Source organism: Mus caroli, chromosome X (assembly GCF_900094665.2).
Source record: "Mus caroli chromosome X, CAROLI_EIJ_v1.1, whole genome shotgun sequence".
NCBI lineage: Eukaryota > Metazoa > Chordata > Mammalia > Rodentia > Muridae > Mus > Mus caroli.
In genome coordinates this window covers 91,473,663-91,490,249 of record NC_034589.1, presented here as the reverse complement: position 1 = coordinate 91,490,249, position 16,587 = coordinate 91,473,663, and the positions used below count along the sequence as shown (strand labels likewise).

General features: G+C 40.0%; 1 protein-coding gene across 1 annotated transcript; it reads right to left on the bottom strand.

Moving 5' to 3' along the window:
• Positions 1-4,663: 4,663 nt before the first annotated feature.
• LOC110287458 (probable G-protein coupled receptor 83) lies at positions 4,664-14,195 on the bottom strand. The gene is made up of 5 exons (XM_021154070.1): positions 14,017-14,195; positions 10,344-10,833; positions 10,023-10,148; positions 9,503-9,636; positions 4,664-9,094 (listed from the first exon to the last, which is right to left on the bottom strand). Exons 2-5 carry the CDS (start codon positions 10,731-10,733, stop codon positions 8,374-8,376), a joined length of 1,371 nt encoding a protein of 456 aa, XP_021009729.1. The 5' UTR covers positions 10,734-10,833; positions 14,017-14,195; the 3' UTR covers positions 4,664-8,373.
• Positions 14,196-16,587: the final 2,392 nt, after the last annotated feature.

The window sequence follows — 16,587 nt, the reverse complement described above, 5'->3', positions numbered from 1 at the left end:
CAAGCATGGTCCTACTGCTTCCTGGCCCTGACCTTGGTAGAACAGATTGAACTAGTCCCTCAAGGTTCATTTGAGAATGGAGAAATTCCTGAACAATCCATTGTAATAACCCAGGATGAAGAGAAGGACACATGGATAATGATTATAAATTCATAGCCCTAAATAAGAGAGTGCCTTGCATCCATATCACAGCATCTAATATGGCTCTTTTGAGGGAAAAAATGATCTAAGCAATGGAGTCTTTTGTATTAGAATTTGTTGAAATTCTTCTTTAATACATCCTCAGCTACTGACTCCTGAGATCAAATGACACTTTGAATGGTTGGTGGTGAGCCTTCAGAGATTTTGTTCATTTTCTGTAAAAAGGTTTTTATACAGAAAATATAATAGTAACCTCTGAAACTTTTATTGATTGTTCAGGCTAGTTTATTGTTGACTTAGCACAGCTTAGAGTTATCTGAAAATACAGAAATACAATTGAGAAAATTCCTCCATAAAACTTTAACTATAGGCAAGCCTTTAGGGGCATTTTCCTAATTAATGATGGATGTGTGAGGTGCTAACTCATTGTTGGTGGTGTCAAACCTGGGTAAGTAGTCCTGGGGTATGGAGAGCAAGCAAGTAAACATTATATTCCCCATGATGTCTGCATTAAGTTTCTGCCTCCAGGTTACTGCTTTGAGTTTCTGCCCCAAATTTTTTCAATAATAGACTGTGATATGGAACTCTAAGCTGAAATAAACTTTTCCTTCCTCAGATGCTTTTGGCCATGGTGTTTTAGCACAGCAGTAGAAACCCAAAATAAGACACAGATCTAGAAAAAAATTCTGGAAAAAAAACCCAGCAGATTAAATATGTGGATGGAAGTATCCTATATGGGTCCCTTTTTGGCACTCCCAGAAATCATAATGTTCAAATGAAGAATATAGTGCCAGGAGTGGACTACCCAGAGAGGAACTCAAAATGATAAAGGTTATTGTCATCACTGTTAGTTGTATTCTAAAATTAGATTGAAAGACACTATCACTAACGATGCCATATACTTCAGTTTCAGAACATCAGACTAGGAACAAGCTCTATGCTGCCTAGGTACTGGTTAACTATAATTGTACCAGAAGGGCCCATGCAGGTTGCTAGAGGAAGATGGTCACCAACAATCCTACTCAGCTCTAGCCTCCACATGCTATGGTACTGAAGTGTAATATGATCCATGGCAAGGTGTGCTAGATGGTGCAACAGTGTCATTATATATTATGAGTACAACCCACAACTCACTCTTTGAATGTAAGGCCGATTCCTAAAGACAAAATTCACATGTAATACTATAAGCCAGGATAGAAAGTTATAGCTAGGAAGGTTGCAAGCCCCTGTAGGGAAGCAACATCTATGTGTTATTTTATTTAATGGATATAATATGTCTGTCAAATTGTCTTTCGAACATCTATCTTTATGCTCATGGAGTACTGCTGCAGTTTACCTTTGTTTGCTATTAGAATAAATGATAACTAGGTAAACCACTGAAAATATGTGACTGTTGCTCAACAAAGTATCACTGGAATGCCACACATTTAAGGCTCAGGAAACAATGAAGCTTGAGGATAGGGATCCAACATTAAAATATGGCCATGTTATTTCAAACGTAATGTGATGCCATCTAAGTTTAGACAATATCTTGGCCAGGTATCCATAAAAGCAATTGAGCAGTACGACAGATAGAGCTGGGTTTATGGTCAGAGTAGTGGAGGTATTGACACCCTTGAGTAGATGAAAGAGAGGTTATGGGATCTTCATGGGGGTCCAGTCCATACTTCTGCCTGCACTACCGTAGCTACTAGTAATCTTAGGGGTCACTAAGTATACAAAAAATAGAAAAGGGTAACTATAAGGAGGACTTTATGACATACCTCCTGTAAGGTTGTCATCAGTGGAACTGGGACTTTGTGATAATGCAGCGGCTTGGGGGTCATACATACTCATGTAAGTACTGTAAATCCTTGCTTATGGTCACTAAACCCAGAAAAGGCATTGATTTGACAAACTAGATTTTGATAAAACCATTTTTTTTTTTGGCCTTGCATTGGTACGCTGTCCACATTTTACATAGTTACATCTGCCTGGTTGTAATGTTCAGGCCCTGTATAAATGTACCATATTTTCTGTATCCATTCCTCTATTGAGGGACATCTGGGTTCTTTTCAGCTTCTGGCTATTATACATAAGACTGCTATGAACAAAGTGGAGCATGTGTCCTTATTACATGTTGGAGCATCTTCTGGGTATATATATATACCCTTGAGTGGTATAGCTGGGTCATCAGGTAGTACTATGTCCAATTTTCTAAGGAACTGCTAAACTGATTTCCAGAGTGGTTGTACAAGCTTGCAATCCCACCAGTAATAGAGGAGTGTTACTCTTTTCCACAACCTCACCAGCATCTGCTGTCACCTGAGTTTTTGATCTTAGCCATTCAAACTGGTGTGAGGTGGAATCTCAGGGTTGTTTTGATTTGCATTTCCCTGATGACTAAGGATCTTGAATATTTCTTTAGGTATTTCTTAGTCATTTCGTATTCCTCAGTTGATAATTCTGTTTAGCTCTGTACTTCATTTTTTAATAGGGTTATTTTGTTCTCTGGAGTCTAACTTCTTCTGTTCCTTGTATATATTGAATATGAGCCTTCTTTAGTATGTAGAATGTGTAAAGATCTCTCAAAACTTGCCACTTTGTCCTACTGACTGTGTCCTTTGCCTTACAGAAGCTTTGTAATTTTATGAGGTCCCATTTGTCAATTCTTGATCTTAGAGCATAAGCTATTGGTGTCCTGTTCAGGAAATTTTCCCCTGTGCCCATGTGCTCTAGGATCTTCCCCACTTTCTTTTCTATTAGTTTCAGTGTGCCAGGTTTTGTGTGGAGTTCTTTGATCCACTTGGACTTGAGCTTTGTACAAGGATGTCCCTCAACATAGGAATGGATACAGAAAATGTGGTACATTTATACAATGGAGTACTTACTACTCAGCTATTAAAAACAATGAATTTATGAAATTCTTAGGCAAATGGATGGAACTAGAAAATATCATCCTGATTGAGGTAACACAATCAGAAATGAACACACATGGTATGCACTCACTGATAAGTGGATATTAGCTCAGAAGCTCGGAATACCCAAGATACAATTCACAGACCACATGAAGCTCAAGAAGAAGGAAGACCAAAGTGTAGATACTTCAGTCCTTCTTAGAAGGTGAAACAAAATGCCCATGGGAGGAGATACAGAGACAAACTGTGGAGCAGAAACTGAAGGAAAGACCATCCAGAGACTGCCCCACCTGGGGATGCCAACAAGTGGTTGCTGACAGAAGCCTGATATAGCTGTCTCCAGAAAGGCTCTGCCAGTGCCTGACAAATACCAAGGTGGATGCTTTTAGCCAACCATTGGACTAAGCACAGGGTCCCCAATGGAGGAGCTAGAGAAAGGACCAAAGAAGTTGAAGAGGTTTGCAACCCAATTGGAATAACAATAATATGAACCAACCAGTACCCCTAGAGTTCCCAGGGACTAAACCACCAACCAAAGAGGGACCCATGGCTCTAGCTGCATGTGTAGCAGAGGATGGCTGAGTTTGTCTCAATGAGAGGAGAGGCCCTTGGTCCTGTGAAGGTTCAATGCCCCAGTGTAGGGGAATGCCAGGACAGGGAAGTGGGAGGGGGTGGGTTGGTGAGCAGGTGGAAGATAATGGAATAGGGGATTTTCAGAGGGGAAACGAGGAAAGGGGATAACATTTGGAATGTAAATAAAGGAAATAATAAAAAATATTCAGGCACACTCTCCACATTTGCTTTTAAGAGGCCTTATTCCCCTTTTCGCTGAGGCTCTTTCACTGGCAGAAACAATATTGATATATGGGGATGGCTGCAATGGTGACAGCTGGGAAAGTGGAGGTATAGACAGTTGTGGTGCTCACCAGGGAGTTCATTCATGGGAGAAGCTAAGTGGCAGTGCCTGTCCTGTGGGCACTTCACTGGCCTAATTAGTAGAGTAGCTATGGGTGATACAGCTCCAGCAGCTGCAGCATAGTAGCAATGGGTACCCAGGTCCATTTGTGGGAGTTCACTATTGTGCAGAGCAAATGATGGCTAGTCCCAGTCCTCCTTTCTTTAACTATATTCTGCCACTCAGACACAGCTTCTAACCTGCCAATTTACCCAGACTTCTTCTATTATCCTACCTGACTCTATCCTTGTGGCCTTTCAATTTCCCTCACATTTCCCTTTCATTGTGGTCACTTCTCAACAAGGATTAACAGTGTTATTTTTAGAAAGGTTCATAAGTATACTCATTATCTGTAACTGCTGTGTCACTTGGCCCTGACCATTCCCTTTATATTCTTTATTCTCCTCCTCCACCTTTTGGGAGCTTACCCTTTACAGAGTCTGATGCTTGGAGAAACTACAACCCCCAGAGCACTTTTAATTCCACAGGTTTGTTTCTGCAGCAACGATCTGACCATGCCAGGAAGAGGTTCCATTTAATCAAGTTTAATTCACAGGCTGTTGCTTCTAAAGTCAATATGTCTTTTTTAGGCTACTTGTTACTGAGTTGCTTTTTGGAAGCTTAAGATAATGCATGGTTTCTGCACTAATGAAAGAAATAGCTTTCATTTACTTTATTTAGCTTTATTAAGTTTTAATTGAGCACATACATAGTCACAAAGGATTCACAAAGATCTGTAGTTTTAAACACTTGAAAAATTATTCCAGTCAAAATATACTTAAGTACAAAACCCAGCTGACACAAAATAATCTCAGAGTCAGCCACCTCTAAACCCTTCATTTGAACCCTTCCCACATTTGAACAGATCATCTGAGTAGAGCTTCCGAGTAGAACTTGGAGCTCCAGAACTTTATAATTCACCCTTGCTGGTTGTCAAGCAGAACAGTTCCCTCAAACATAACCTGTTCCAAAGTCCAACATCAATAATCATTCTTTGGGGGAATTTCAGTATTCCATAAAAACAAGCACACATAAATAAAACAGTATTTGTTTTTGTTTTTTGTTTTTTTTGCAGTTTGCGAACTATTTGGCAGATAAATGGTTAAATATAACACCATAAAACACTTTAAGCACACTTTAGAAGAGCACCATAAATGAGTACTATTACGCTTAATATATTACTATGATATCTAAAACATTAACAAATATAAATATGTAATACAATTATTGAGAATCACATTGAGTCATAAATAGAGGGAGATTATTAGAAAAGAGATGACAAGTCAGAATAGAAACCCTGTGTCATTTCTGTACTTTGTAAACACTTTACATCTTTCAAGTTTTCTCTTTTGATTTCTTATCTGCCACCCTTCTCAGAGCAGAAATGCTAAAATACAGAAAAGCCTACTGAGGAACTAACTCAAAATCATTCATTTGCCTATTACTTAGCTTGTGCTTCTTTATTTTTCAGTCTCCTAGAATTCTGCTAGTGTCCCTGTCTTTGCTCTGGAAAGCTCTTCTTCTCAGCAGTGTTCTGTCTAATCTCATTTCAAGTAATCGAAACAGGCAGTAGAAGCTTGCCCAATGAGATACATCAAGTAATCTTTTCTTAAATATCTTCATAGCCTTCTTAGCTGTGTACTGGTCTGCACTTCAAGGGAGCACAGCAACATCGATTTAACAATATTTAACAATAATAGTAGTAACATTACAATTAGGGTAATATTAACAGCAATAATCACAAGGTGGGTAACAAGAAAATGAACCTATTAACAACAATAATAATACCTGTTATCACAGATAACTCTGGCAATAGCCCTATAAGGTAGTAGGTATTATTATCCACCTTTTATAGACAAGGAAACTGGGGCACACTAAGGCCACATGACTTTCCTAAGGTCACACAAATGGTTGACTCAAGAACAAAAAAAGCCTTGTCCCATTATTCTGAATCCTGGGCTTGTTTCCACTATAGGGAATTCTTGCCTTACATCAAAATCAAAGCACAAAGTGCTTTTTGCTTGTACAGACACTGTTCCTATCACACAAATCGAATATGTGCTAGATTTCTTTCAGTAACAGGTTTCTTAGAGCCACTACTCCCTGCTAAAGTAAATCAATTAGATCACCAAAGGTCCCATACCTAAGGTAAAGTATGTGGCCATGAATAAATTTGTCTTCTACATAAAGTTAGCTTAAATTAGTTCACAATGTTATAGCTCTTCAATTTATAAGCAGATACTAATACCTACATTTATAATCAGATATTAAATTATAACTATTCACAAAGGAAATATAAGCAAACAACTCAGCTAGAAAGAACAATCTCATTAAGGAATGCTGAGATCTCAAGGAAACTGTTAGACTCTTCTCAATATCCTAGCACATGGTGCCCTCTGATGGATTTTCTAAGACAACATAAGACACACAAACAAGAATGTTTGTTTACTGTCCTAGGAAGGAAGGAAATTTCTGTGACCAAAAAATAAAAGTATATGAAACTGTAGGAGGGAGATCTGTATACAGGGACAACTGGAAAAGGAATAATGAGTTAATATTAGACTGAGCAAGACACCAAGGAGAGGAAGGAGTGAAGGAAAGAAAGAGCGAACAAGGGAAAAGGAGAGGGAGGGGGAGGGCGAGGGATGGGGAGACAGAAGGGGAGAGAGAGAAGAAGAGGGAGATTGAGAGAGAGAAGGGAGTGCAAAGTAGGGGAAGCAAACAGAAAATAGAGTCTAGAGTGGAACAAAGCACCGGAAATGAGGAGGCTTCAATTACTGAAGAGATGATGAGCCTCAGCACAGGAAGTTGTGAACCTCTGGTTAAGGCAGCAACCAAAATCCAAGTTTAATAGCCCAGAACAAAGAAATATGGAAAAGTGAGCACCTGGGTGAAATGTTGAAAGGAGACAATGTTGGAATCTACAGGGATATGTTTAAATGAGAACATATACCATACCCAGCATGTGAAAATGATATAATTTACAAAAAATATAGAATGGTAAATAAAGTGAATTGAGTTGAAATGCTGTATATGAGAAAGAGAAATAAAACTAGAGCCTTTAGTGACAATGTGACATAGTTAGGGGAAAGCATAGAGACAGCAAAGGAATGGAAGTAGCACAGAAGAGCACAACTCAGATTATGAATCTGTAAAACTTTCACAGGAAGATATATAACATAAAAAACATAAAATAAAATCAAAGAAAGAAGTGAAGCACCAACTGTAAAGAAATGCTGATTCCAGAGGCAAAAAGTTGCCACAATCTCAGAGCCTGCAAGACTTCACTTTAAGGCATGAAATCTTATCTAGGCTCAGTTAGCATGGAAATTACAGGTAGAAATAAGTGAGAGCACCAGGCAGGTAGATAGCATGAGAGGTAACAAGTAGCAATATATACATGCTTATATCTGTGTTAACATAAAACTGTATGCTTGTATGTACATGTAAGCACTTGATTATGTCATGTTCCAATTTAGGGTGCAAAAATTTGTAGTTGATAGGGAGCAGTTTAGGGGTTGAAAATGCTAATCTATTTGTTATTGAAAATATTAGGGGAAAGATAGGACCACAAATCAGTGGATAGTCAACTCAGATGGGCAGTTCTAATAGGAAATGTCAATAAATTCATCAGAGACCACATATGCCAGTATACACTAGTTAAATTAGCTAGTACAAATATCAAGTAGTTCCTCCAGATAAAGTCTACAGTTTATACACAAGATGAGATATCTGAAGCTGGGGAAATCAGTCTAAAGTCAAATATCTGTACAGACTGAGTTTTACAGTCACATTTACAAAGATGGGGTAATAGAAGTTCAGAGTCATTCACTAGTATTTCTTGTTCCTTAACATGAGTATTAGCCTCAGACTAAGTTGATGCAGAAAGTAATCATATAACAGCACCAAGTCGGTGCACAAGGGCAGTGAAGAAAAGGAAGGTGTACCTATTGGCAGAGAGGGGCTACCATGTAGTCTTTCTAGTGACTCCTTTACACTGATATCTTTCAACCAAGGTTCCTCCATCTTATTTTCTCTACTAGTGATAATCACATGTCAAAACTGGAGGCAAAAAAAGAATCTTATTCAGGAAATCTAGCTTTCATAAATACATCTGCGAAGTAAGTAAGGTACGTGAGTCAACAAATTCCTTCAGGGTATGTCACATTCAGTTTTCTCGAGTATGGCACAGCAGATTAATCAATTAGAGCTCTGCTGCCAGAACTACGAATCAAAACCATAAATGGATTTGTGAGGCTGCACATGATATTAAAACACGGTCCTCAGCATCTAAGTTAAAGGTTGTCCCATCTCTGACTAAATTGTCTGTGCCAAGGTACTCATTAAGTAAGATTCCAGTGGATCAGGTGGTTGTCCAACTTAGTGACTGCTAGTCTGCATGTGGATACAAAAGTAAGTATCCCGAGTTGAAGGCCCTGGTTCCTCATCTAGAGTGGGATCTGGATCTTCCCATTCCCCTTGGACAGAGACCTGGGAATTATCCCCTGTAGCCAAACTGGGATCCTCAAAAACCTGGGGCTCTGGAACAGCCAGGGGAACTCGTAGCAGTGAAGACGTCTGGAGCTCCCTAAGCTCATGACTCTCCTGTGGTTTTATTTGCTGAATCTGGGAGTTACTACACACAAACAGTGATTGCATCCTGAAAGATGATATAGATCTTAGTTTGGCACGGAAGCTCCTGTTGAGCCAACAGTAGATGAAAGGATTGTAGCAGGTGCTGCTCATTGCAAACCAATGAAAGGCATAGAAAAGCACACTGTCATTTTCTACACCTGCATTGGAAATAAGAACCACATAGAAGTTAAGTGGAAACCAACAAACTGCAAAGACCAATACAATAAGTATCAACATCCGGATGCTCTTCTTGCGCTTCTGGTAGTGTGCCATAAGTTGACGAGCAGATGCATCACCAATAGCATTTTGAATCCACAACCTCTTTCCTAGGTGAGAATACGTTACAACAATCACCAGAAGTGGCAGGATATACAACAAGATAAATGTCCCGAGGTCCACATACTTTGAAACCAGTACGTTGGGTCCAGGAAAAGAAGGGAGGCAGTAGCTCCTGGTATCACCATCCCTGGAGGAAAGAAGAATAGAAATTAAGATAATAGGATTAGCTGAATGAACACTTGAACACGTCTAGTAGCTACTTTGCAGAATATGTCCATATAAAATCCCAGACTCTTGAAACTTTAGGTCTTAATTTCTTAAATTTTAAAATTAAGGAGGTTGACTAAAATGTTATCTCTTGCAGGTCTAGTCTAGGTATAGATTAAACTGAAGACAACCAGATGCTTCATCGCCAGTTATCTTGACTGCCCATCCTCTTGGTTCCACTAACACATTGGAATTAGAAAATGTTGCCATATCTTCTATTCAGGAAAACGGGGAAGTGATGAGAGAGTAGTTAAGAACATTACAAATGTGAACTTCCTGGGAGTCTCTAGAAAGAAAAAGTTGAAATTATCCATTATGTCTGACTTACATGTTGACGAGAGTGAACAGATTTTGGTAAATCGCATGAGGCAGAGCAAGGAACACTGCAATACTCCAGATTATGGCAACAACAAATAGGCATTGGGAGTGGGTTAGCCTTGGTTTCATTGGGTGCAGAATTACCTACAAAAGAGAAGCAACAGCCTTCCTGAATCGGTCCAGGTCAGTTTGTTTGCATAATCAAACACAAGTCAATAAGTTTCTGCTTGGATTACAGAATTTACTTGTACTATTAATTTATCTTATTCCAATATAAGCACAGATGGATTAAAATAGTTTAGGGGTAAAAGAGAGAAGGCATAAAACACATATATATATATAATCTCAAATCTCTGAAATTCTAAATGGTCTCGAGCTGTAAGAGTATGTATGACAGTGGGGGGAAAATGTCTGAAAACATTCTACTCTCAAAGATTTTCCACCCTGTAGATTTCTGTAAGATGTGTAAACTTCCAGGCTATTTCTCACTTCCTGCACTTTTATTCAGAACTGTCCTCAAGTTGTCTTACCCGGTGCCGGTCCATAGCAACTGCCATCAGTGTAAGAGTTGAAACATGGAGAGAGCAGTACTGAGCAAACCGACTGACATGGCACATGATCCTACCGAAAACCCACTGTCCACTCAGAAAACGAGCCTAGGGTAAGAAATCAATAAAACAAGGAAGGTTAATTATTAAAATATTGCTCTTAAGCATTACAGAGAAGCCAGAGGCTAGAATAAAGGCCCCTGGCATGCATATTCCTGTTTGTTTTCTAAGTTCCATCATCCACCCCTAAATGGAGCAGCTTCATTTTTAAGTGCTGAAACCAACTCTATATAAATCACTCACCAGAGCAAATGGACTGTTGAGCAGGATTATCAAAATGTCAGATATTGCCAGATTGAAGATGAGAAGGCCTGTTGATTTCTTGATTTCCTTGTGCTTGACAAAAACTTGGCATACCAGGGAATTGCCAAAGAGAGATATCACTATGATGACAGCGTATGCAAATGTCAGCACGATCTTTGCCATGATGTGGGGATTGCCCCCCAGCCATCTCCTGACTGATCCTGTTGGCCCTCCCCATTCTGCACTGGAGATATTGGTTCCATTCTGGGTTGTGTGATTGCAGCTTTGATCCTCTATTGATGGAACCCAACTGACATTTTCTCCGAGCCAATCAATGGCACTTTCCATTTGTGACAGGAAAGGAGACACTCCCTTGAAGGAAGTGTTCATTTTTGTTTGGGGAAAATTAAGCAGGTCTCAAGGGACCATAAAGGATATAGAAACTGAAGTCCTTTTCCAAATCCTTGCAAACAGAAACTCCTGGTTCCACCTAAAATGGGAAGAATCAAGCACATTAGCATTGAATAGAACATTAGGTCCAACAAAAAAGAAGAAACCAGGTCTTCACTTTTTTTTTAGTCAGCCCACTTTGACTGATATATTATCCTGTGAAGCCAATTATATCACACATACAGAATGATAACTGTACCAGCTTGTATTCTTACCATGATATTATATAAATACTGCCTAAAACAGTCGCTGCCTTCTAATATATATTCCATTAATTAATTGTTTAGTAATTAATGCCTAATCAGATTTGGGTTGTAGAGGTCTATCAGGATAGGTATACTGTATTATTTCCATAGAGTTGTAGGATTATGGAAGTCTAACCTTTATAACTTGCTTTGTGAAGAATTTTATATAAATAAAATGATCAAGTAAGAAGAAATGGACTTCTAAATAGGTGGCTAGACTCTAACTGCAGAGGCTATCACCTATTTAATAAAGGATGAGGGAAGGAATGAGTATGTTTACAAACATGTAAAAGGGTAGGATGTCAGAGACTGTAAACTCAAAAGCAAGACTTTTGTTCTCATTTTCATACTGCCCCTGTCACTAAATGGCAGTATGGCTGTGCAAATAAATAACTGACTGACAAATTTTATTGCATATTTCTAAATTTTAAAACAACCCTCAAAATGTTTTCAACATAAAGAAATGGTAAATTTGTGAGGTGAAATCTATGCCAATACCACACAGTCCAATTCTTTCACACTGCATTCATTTGTCAAAATGTAATAATACATATAACAAATATGCATACTCATTGTGTTAACCAAAAATAAAACTACACACTTAAAAGTTATTTTTCCTTGGTTTCTCTAATAATCTAATGGAGATGCTCTATGCTTCATAAGCTGATGCAGAAGATTAAATTAGTATGAATGAATGAATATGTATACTATTCAAACAACTTCTTCACGATAGAAAATTCTCCATGTTTCCTTCTGTTTGAATCCATCTTCATTGTTGTTTTTAAGCGAATAAGTTCCAGTTAAAAGAGAGAAAATGACATTTTTCCAGTGTGTGTGTGTGGGGAGGGGGTTGGGTGTGTGTGGGTGTTTGTGTGTGTGTGGTTTTGTTGTTAGTTCATGTCCATGGGGGGTTGTGCATTGACATTTGTTTTTATCTGTTTTGTATAACTGATTTAATTTAGAAAGTTATGTTCTGTTGCTTATGTAAACTCATATATAGCATGATTATATTGCCATGATGCAGTCTTTTATAGTGTGCATTTTCTAAACAAGATCTGACTGTGTGTTTGGTGGTATGTTTGCATGCTATGTAATTATGTGATACATTTTTCTGCTGTGCATGCACTTGTATAGCATGTTTTTTTTTTTTTTCTGAGTGTGTCTTGTATATGTTTGTGCAGAACAGATAATGTAGTGCTGTTTGTGATATTGGCTATACTGGGGAGGAGTCACAGATTTTTCTTTTTCTTTTTTTTTTTTTCTCTTCTTCCCACCTCGTTCTAGCTCCTTCTCCATATCACAAAATCTATTATGGAAAACTTTGGATGTAGCTGAGTGACACTTAGGATACCTGAAAAACTGGGTCCCATCCTAAACACTCCACAATTACATCACAAATATTTTAATCAGCCTGCCCCCCCCCACCACCACCACACACAAACTTGTTATTCCTGAACTGGTAATGCAGAAGAATCACAGTTTTGAGGACAGCCTGGGCTGTAATAACCAGTTCCAAGTGGAGATGTATAGTGTTAGCCTGTCTCAAAAATGTTTGTGCTATGGGGAAAACAAGGAGAATCCTTACACTAAGGTTTGGGATCCCTTTTGACCACATAGAGTTCCTAAATTGCTCTTTTGACTTGGGGCAGTCAGGCTGTAGTGCATGGCTCTGACTGAGCAAGGGGTGCCTCAACATAGCATCTAAATAAGCCAGGTTTTGAGCCTTAAGGTTTGAGCTTCTGCCCCTCCCTTTGTTGCAAGGGAATATGAGGGGAGGGGGAGGGAGCTCCAAGCCGTTTCTGGAATTTTCTAAACCATCAATTGGGGGAAGGGATTAAAAACTCAAAACTACTTCTCTCCAGCAAGACTTCCTTTTAGTCAAACGGTCAGAAGGGGGCAGTGGAGAGGAATATGTAATTTCATTCATAGCCCCTTCCCCAAATTTCAGGAGGGCGGTGCTTTAAGGAAACACGTCATCTTGAGACCTCAGCCTTGCGAGGGTGGTTGCTATTGGTGACCACCCCTCAACCTCCAGCAACACCCTGGAGACTGAGATCCTAGAGTTCTAATCACAGAGATTTGTTCTTTACTGCCTTGCTGGTTAAAAGGCTGACGAACACTGATTCCTCTCTACCCTAGGCTGGCGCCCCCTCCCCAGTTATGAAGCAAATGATTCCAGCGGGGAAGGGTTCCTGTGGGAAGAGAGACATAGCCCTGATACCAGCCCTTTGCCCTTTGCAGCCCATTTTCTCCCCGGGGAGCGAGATAGGGAGCAGTGTGAGGGGGTCTGGGAAGGGAATGCATACCCTGAATCTCTAAAACTAGCAGCTGGCTTTCCAAGTCCTGAGGTCAAGCTTACAGTTTGTTTGTACTTTGACGCGCAAGAAATCACCACTACCATCACCCCCTTCTCCACCACCACCACCACAGTAACAACAACAACAACAACAACTATAACAACAAAAAACAAAAACAGCATTTTCTCATTTTAGAAGTGCGACAGTGTGGGGGCTAAAACACCTAGAAGTCTGAAAATGGGGTGGGATGTAGTAAATAGAAAGGAGCGCTTTCAAACAGGCTTTGGAGCAGATATTCTCACTTTTCAGGAGTGCCAGGATCCCTGATGATAAGAACAGACAAAACAGGAGGGAATTTCTAGGGACTCACCCAGAGCTCTTAAGAATTAGGCATTTTGCGCTTGCAGATAACCTGTGGAATAAATGCATCCTGAAAAAGATACAGGATGAGGAATCTGGGGTGTGGGCACCTGGTGGACTTGGGGCTTCCATGTCCCCAAACCTTTCTATTTCATGGGCAGTCTGACTTGATCTACCCATTTCCCTGTTTACCTGTTGTCAGTTGCAGGGACAGCAGCTCACCCCCACATATTTCCAGACTTTCCTGTGAATGTTAGAGAGAGAGAGAGAGAGAGAGAGAGAGAGAGAGAGAGAGAGAGAGAGAGAGAGAGAGAGACTTACCTTAGAATCCAGAGACGGACTGGAAATCTAGGAGTCTACCAGTCTCAGTCTGCTGGTCAGGCAGAAGATAGCTGAAGACGGACTGGCGGACTAGCCGCCTAGCCGCCTGGCCTGTCCGTCCAGGTTCCTGCCCACTTCAGAGCCTGAGGTGTCTCTGGCTCTGCGCACCACAGCCAACTGCCGCAGGCAGAGTCGTGCGCACTCCCCCGCGTCAGTGGGACTGGGTAGTGACCCTAAGCAATAGGGGGCGGGGCCCCGCGAGGGCTGGCAGAGCTTTGCGCGAGACTTTGCCTGTACCACGAGATGCTGTCTGGGTCCGCAACACACAGGGTGGGGGAAATGAGGGGGGCACAGGTGGCCTTTGCAGCTAAATCAGAGCTAGTTGATTTTTTTTTTCCACACTCCGACTGTGTAACTGAGCCTCTCGTCTTCCCTGTTAAGACAGGGACACTTTGGGGGCTAGACCAGATGATGCATCTAAATTTGGGGGTTGGTTGCTGCGGATGGGGTGCATTACTGTTTTTAAAAAATAAAAAATAAATAAAAAATTAAAAAAAAAAACCTCACTCATCTAAATAATCTCATTTCAGTTCATCAACCAGAATGTAATTAACATACAACTCTCTGCCCACGTTCTTTCATTCCAGATTTCCTGTTACCCACCTCTGCAAGGTATCTCGGTAGTCAGATTAAAAAAAAAAAAAAAAAAAACCTACATGGAGCCATAACCAAGCGAACAGGATGGAGCTTTCGCGAACTGCAGAGGCTTGGAATCTGGAGGCGGAAGGTGGCAGGTGAATGAGAAAAAGAAATAGTTAGGGAAAAGGCACCTTTAGAAAGCTGCCTTAGAGTATACTTAGGGTGGTGCCAAACAACGTATGTGACATAAGAACTATGCACGAGCTTTTGCAAAACCATTGTGGTGGGTATTTTCCACGGATCCATTTTTTCCCCCTTAGGAGAAGGAAAACAGAGGGGGGGGGGATAAAAGGAAGATGAGAAGATAGAAACAGGAGTTTCCTGGCATAAAATTTCCAGGTCACTTTAGAAAACATTATTCGAACCACTTGTGGTTCAGCTATTTTATTTCTAGAAAATTCTTTTCTGCCCTCATTCTGGGCTCTCTCTCTCTCTCTCTCTCTCTCTCTCTCTCTCTGTGTGTGTGTGTGTGTGTGTGTGTGTGTGTGCGTGTGTGCGTGTGTGTGTGTGTGCGTGTACAGGTAGAGAAAATAGCCTCACACTGTACTTTTAATACACAGATTGGATTCCTCATTTTCTCCATGATCTCTCTTCTGAATTTTCTCAAAGGAATATATAAGTAATCAGAGAGCTCTTTGATGCAATGACTCACTGAGTCTCTGTGCGTAAAACAGAGGTGCCCTTAATCTTTTCACATCTGATTTTCACTCAGTAATATGCAAATTCTCTGGATTTCTATAAAGCTCAGTTTTTTTTTCAGGTAGTGTAAAAATCCCATTTTGTTTTTCTTTTATAACATATTTCCTACCAAAGAGTTTAGGAGTAACTCCATCTGTCAAAATCACTAAATATCTCCCCTCAAAGATAAAGATTTCTAAAATCTTTCTCGAATATATTTGACTTCCTTTGGGCACTTCAGGAGAGCCCCACTCCTCACCTATCTATGAGTTTGTGTGACAGACTTTCTCTCCCAGTTACTTCCAGCTTTTAACAAAATGAAAAATTTCAGAATGGGAACACCTCATAACTTTTCCTCACTCTTTTACCAGAAGCTATTAAAAACGTTTCCATTTGGATATGAATATTTACCAAGAAAATAAAAGCAGGGTGGAAGCAAGCTCATCTTTGCAGCATCCCGTGGTTCCTTTTGTAACCAGTCTAGAAACACTGTGCTGTTTTCTGCACAGGGTCAATTCACTAAAGCCAGAAGCTGGAGAAATTCTGTTTATAAAATTGGACACCAAATTTATCTAGGTAGGCAAAGAGTATTGTTCTTGCATCTCTCCTCTGGTTAAAATTTACTCCTAGACACTATTGAAGGTTTCCTTATCTTCTCACACCTTTATCAAAGTTCTCTTAACCACAGAGCAGCAAGCATCTTCATTTGACTCAGCATTTCCTCTTTAAAGGGGCCTATACAATCTGTTCCACATTGAAATAGAGGTCAAATACTCTAGAAACATTACCAACTATTCTTTCATTTTGCGAAATTTCAATGTTACAACTATAGTCGACCTCTGATAGCCACTGATCAGACCCCTACAGGCCCACAATGCCTTTAGACTTCAAGAGCCCCTCAACCAACAATGGGATAACCTCAAAAAAGCACAACCGGGGATGAACAGTGGATTCCAGACCTAGAAGGCAGCCATTTGGATAAGATAATCTAACTTGCTTTCACTCTACAGTGGCCTTGAAGTAATTACTTTCACTCAATCTCCTGCTACCTGCACATCACACAACTCCATCTTCCTTTCCTAATCCTTGTTTCTCTCTTAGGTAGGCTATAGCATCATTAACTTTGTAGAAATCTTCTTTACCCTGCCAGGCTTTGGTACAGCCAAAACACAGCTATCGCTTCCATTAAGTGCC

Excerpts from the sequence above, each read along its gene's own strand:
- LOC110287458 (XM_021154070.1), bottom strand. The coding sequence starts at position 10,733 with ATGAACACTTCCTTCAAGGGAGTGTCTCCTTTCCTGTCACAAATGGAA. Across the intron at positions 10,149-10,343 it reads TCAACAGTCCATTTGCTCTG|GCTCGTTTTCTGAGTGGACA; the intron begins GTGAGTGATTTA and ends TTCTTACCCTAG. Across the intron at positions 9,637-10,022 it reads TTGCTATGGACCGGCACCGG|GTAATTCTGCACCCAATGAA; the intron begins GTAAGACAACTT and ends TCTCTTTTGTAG.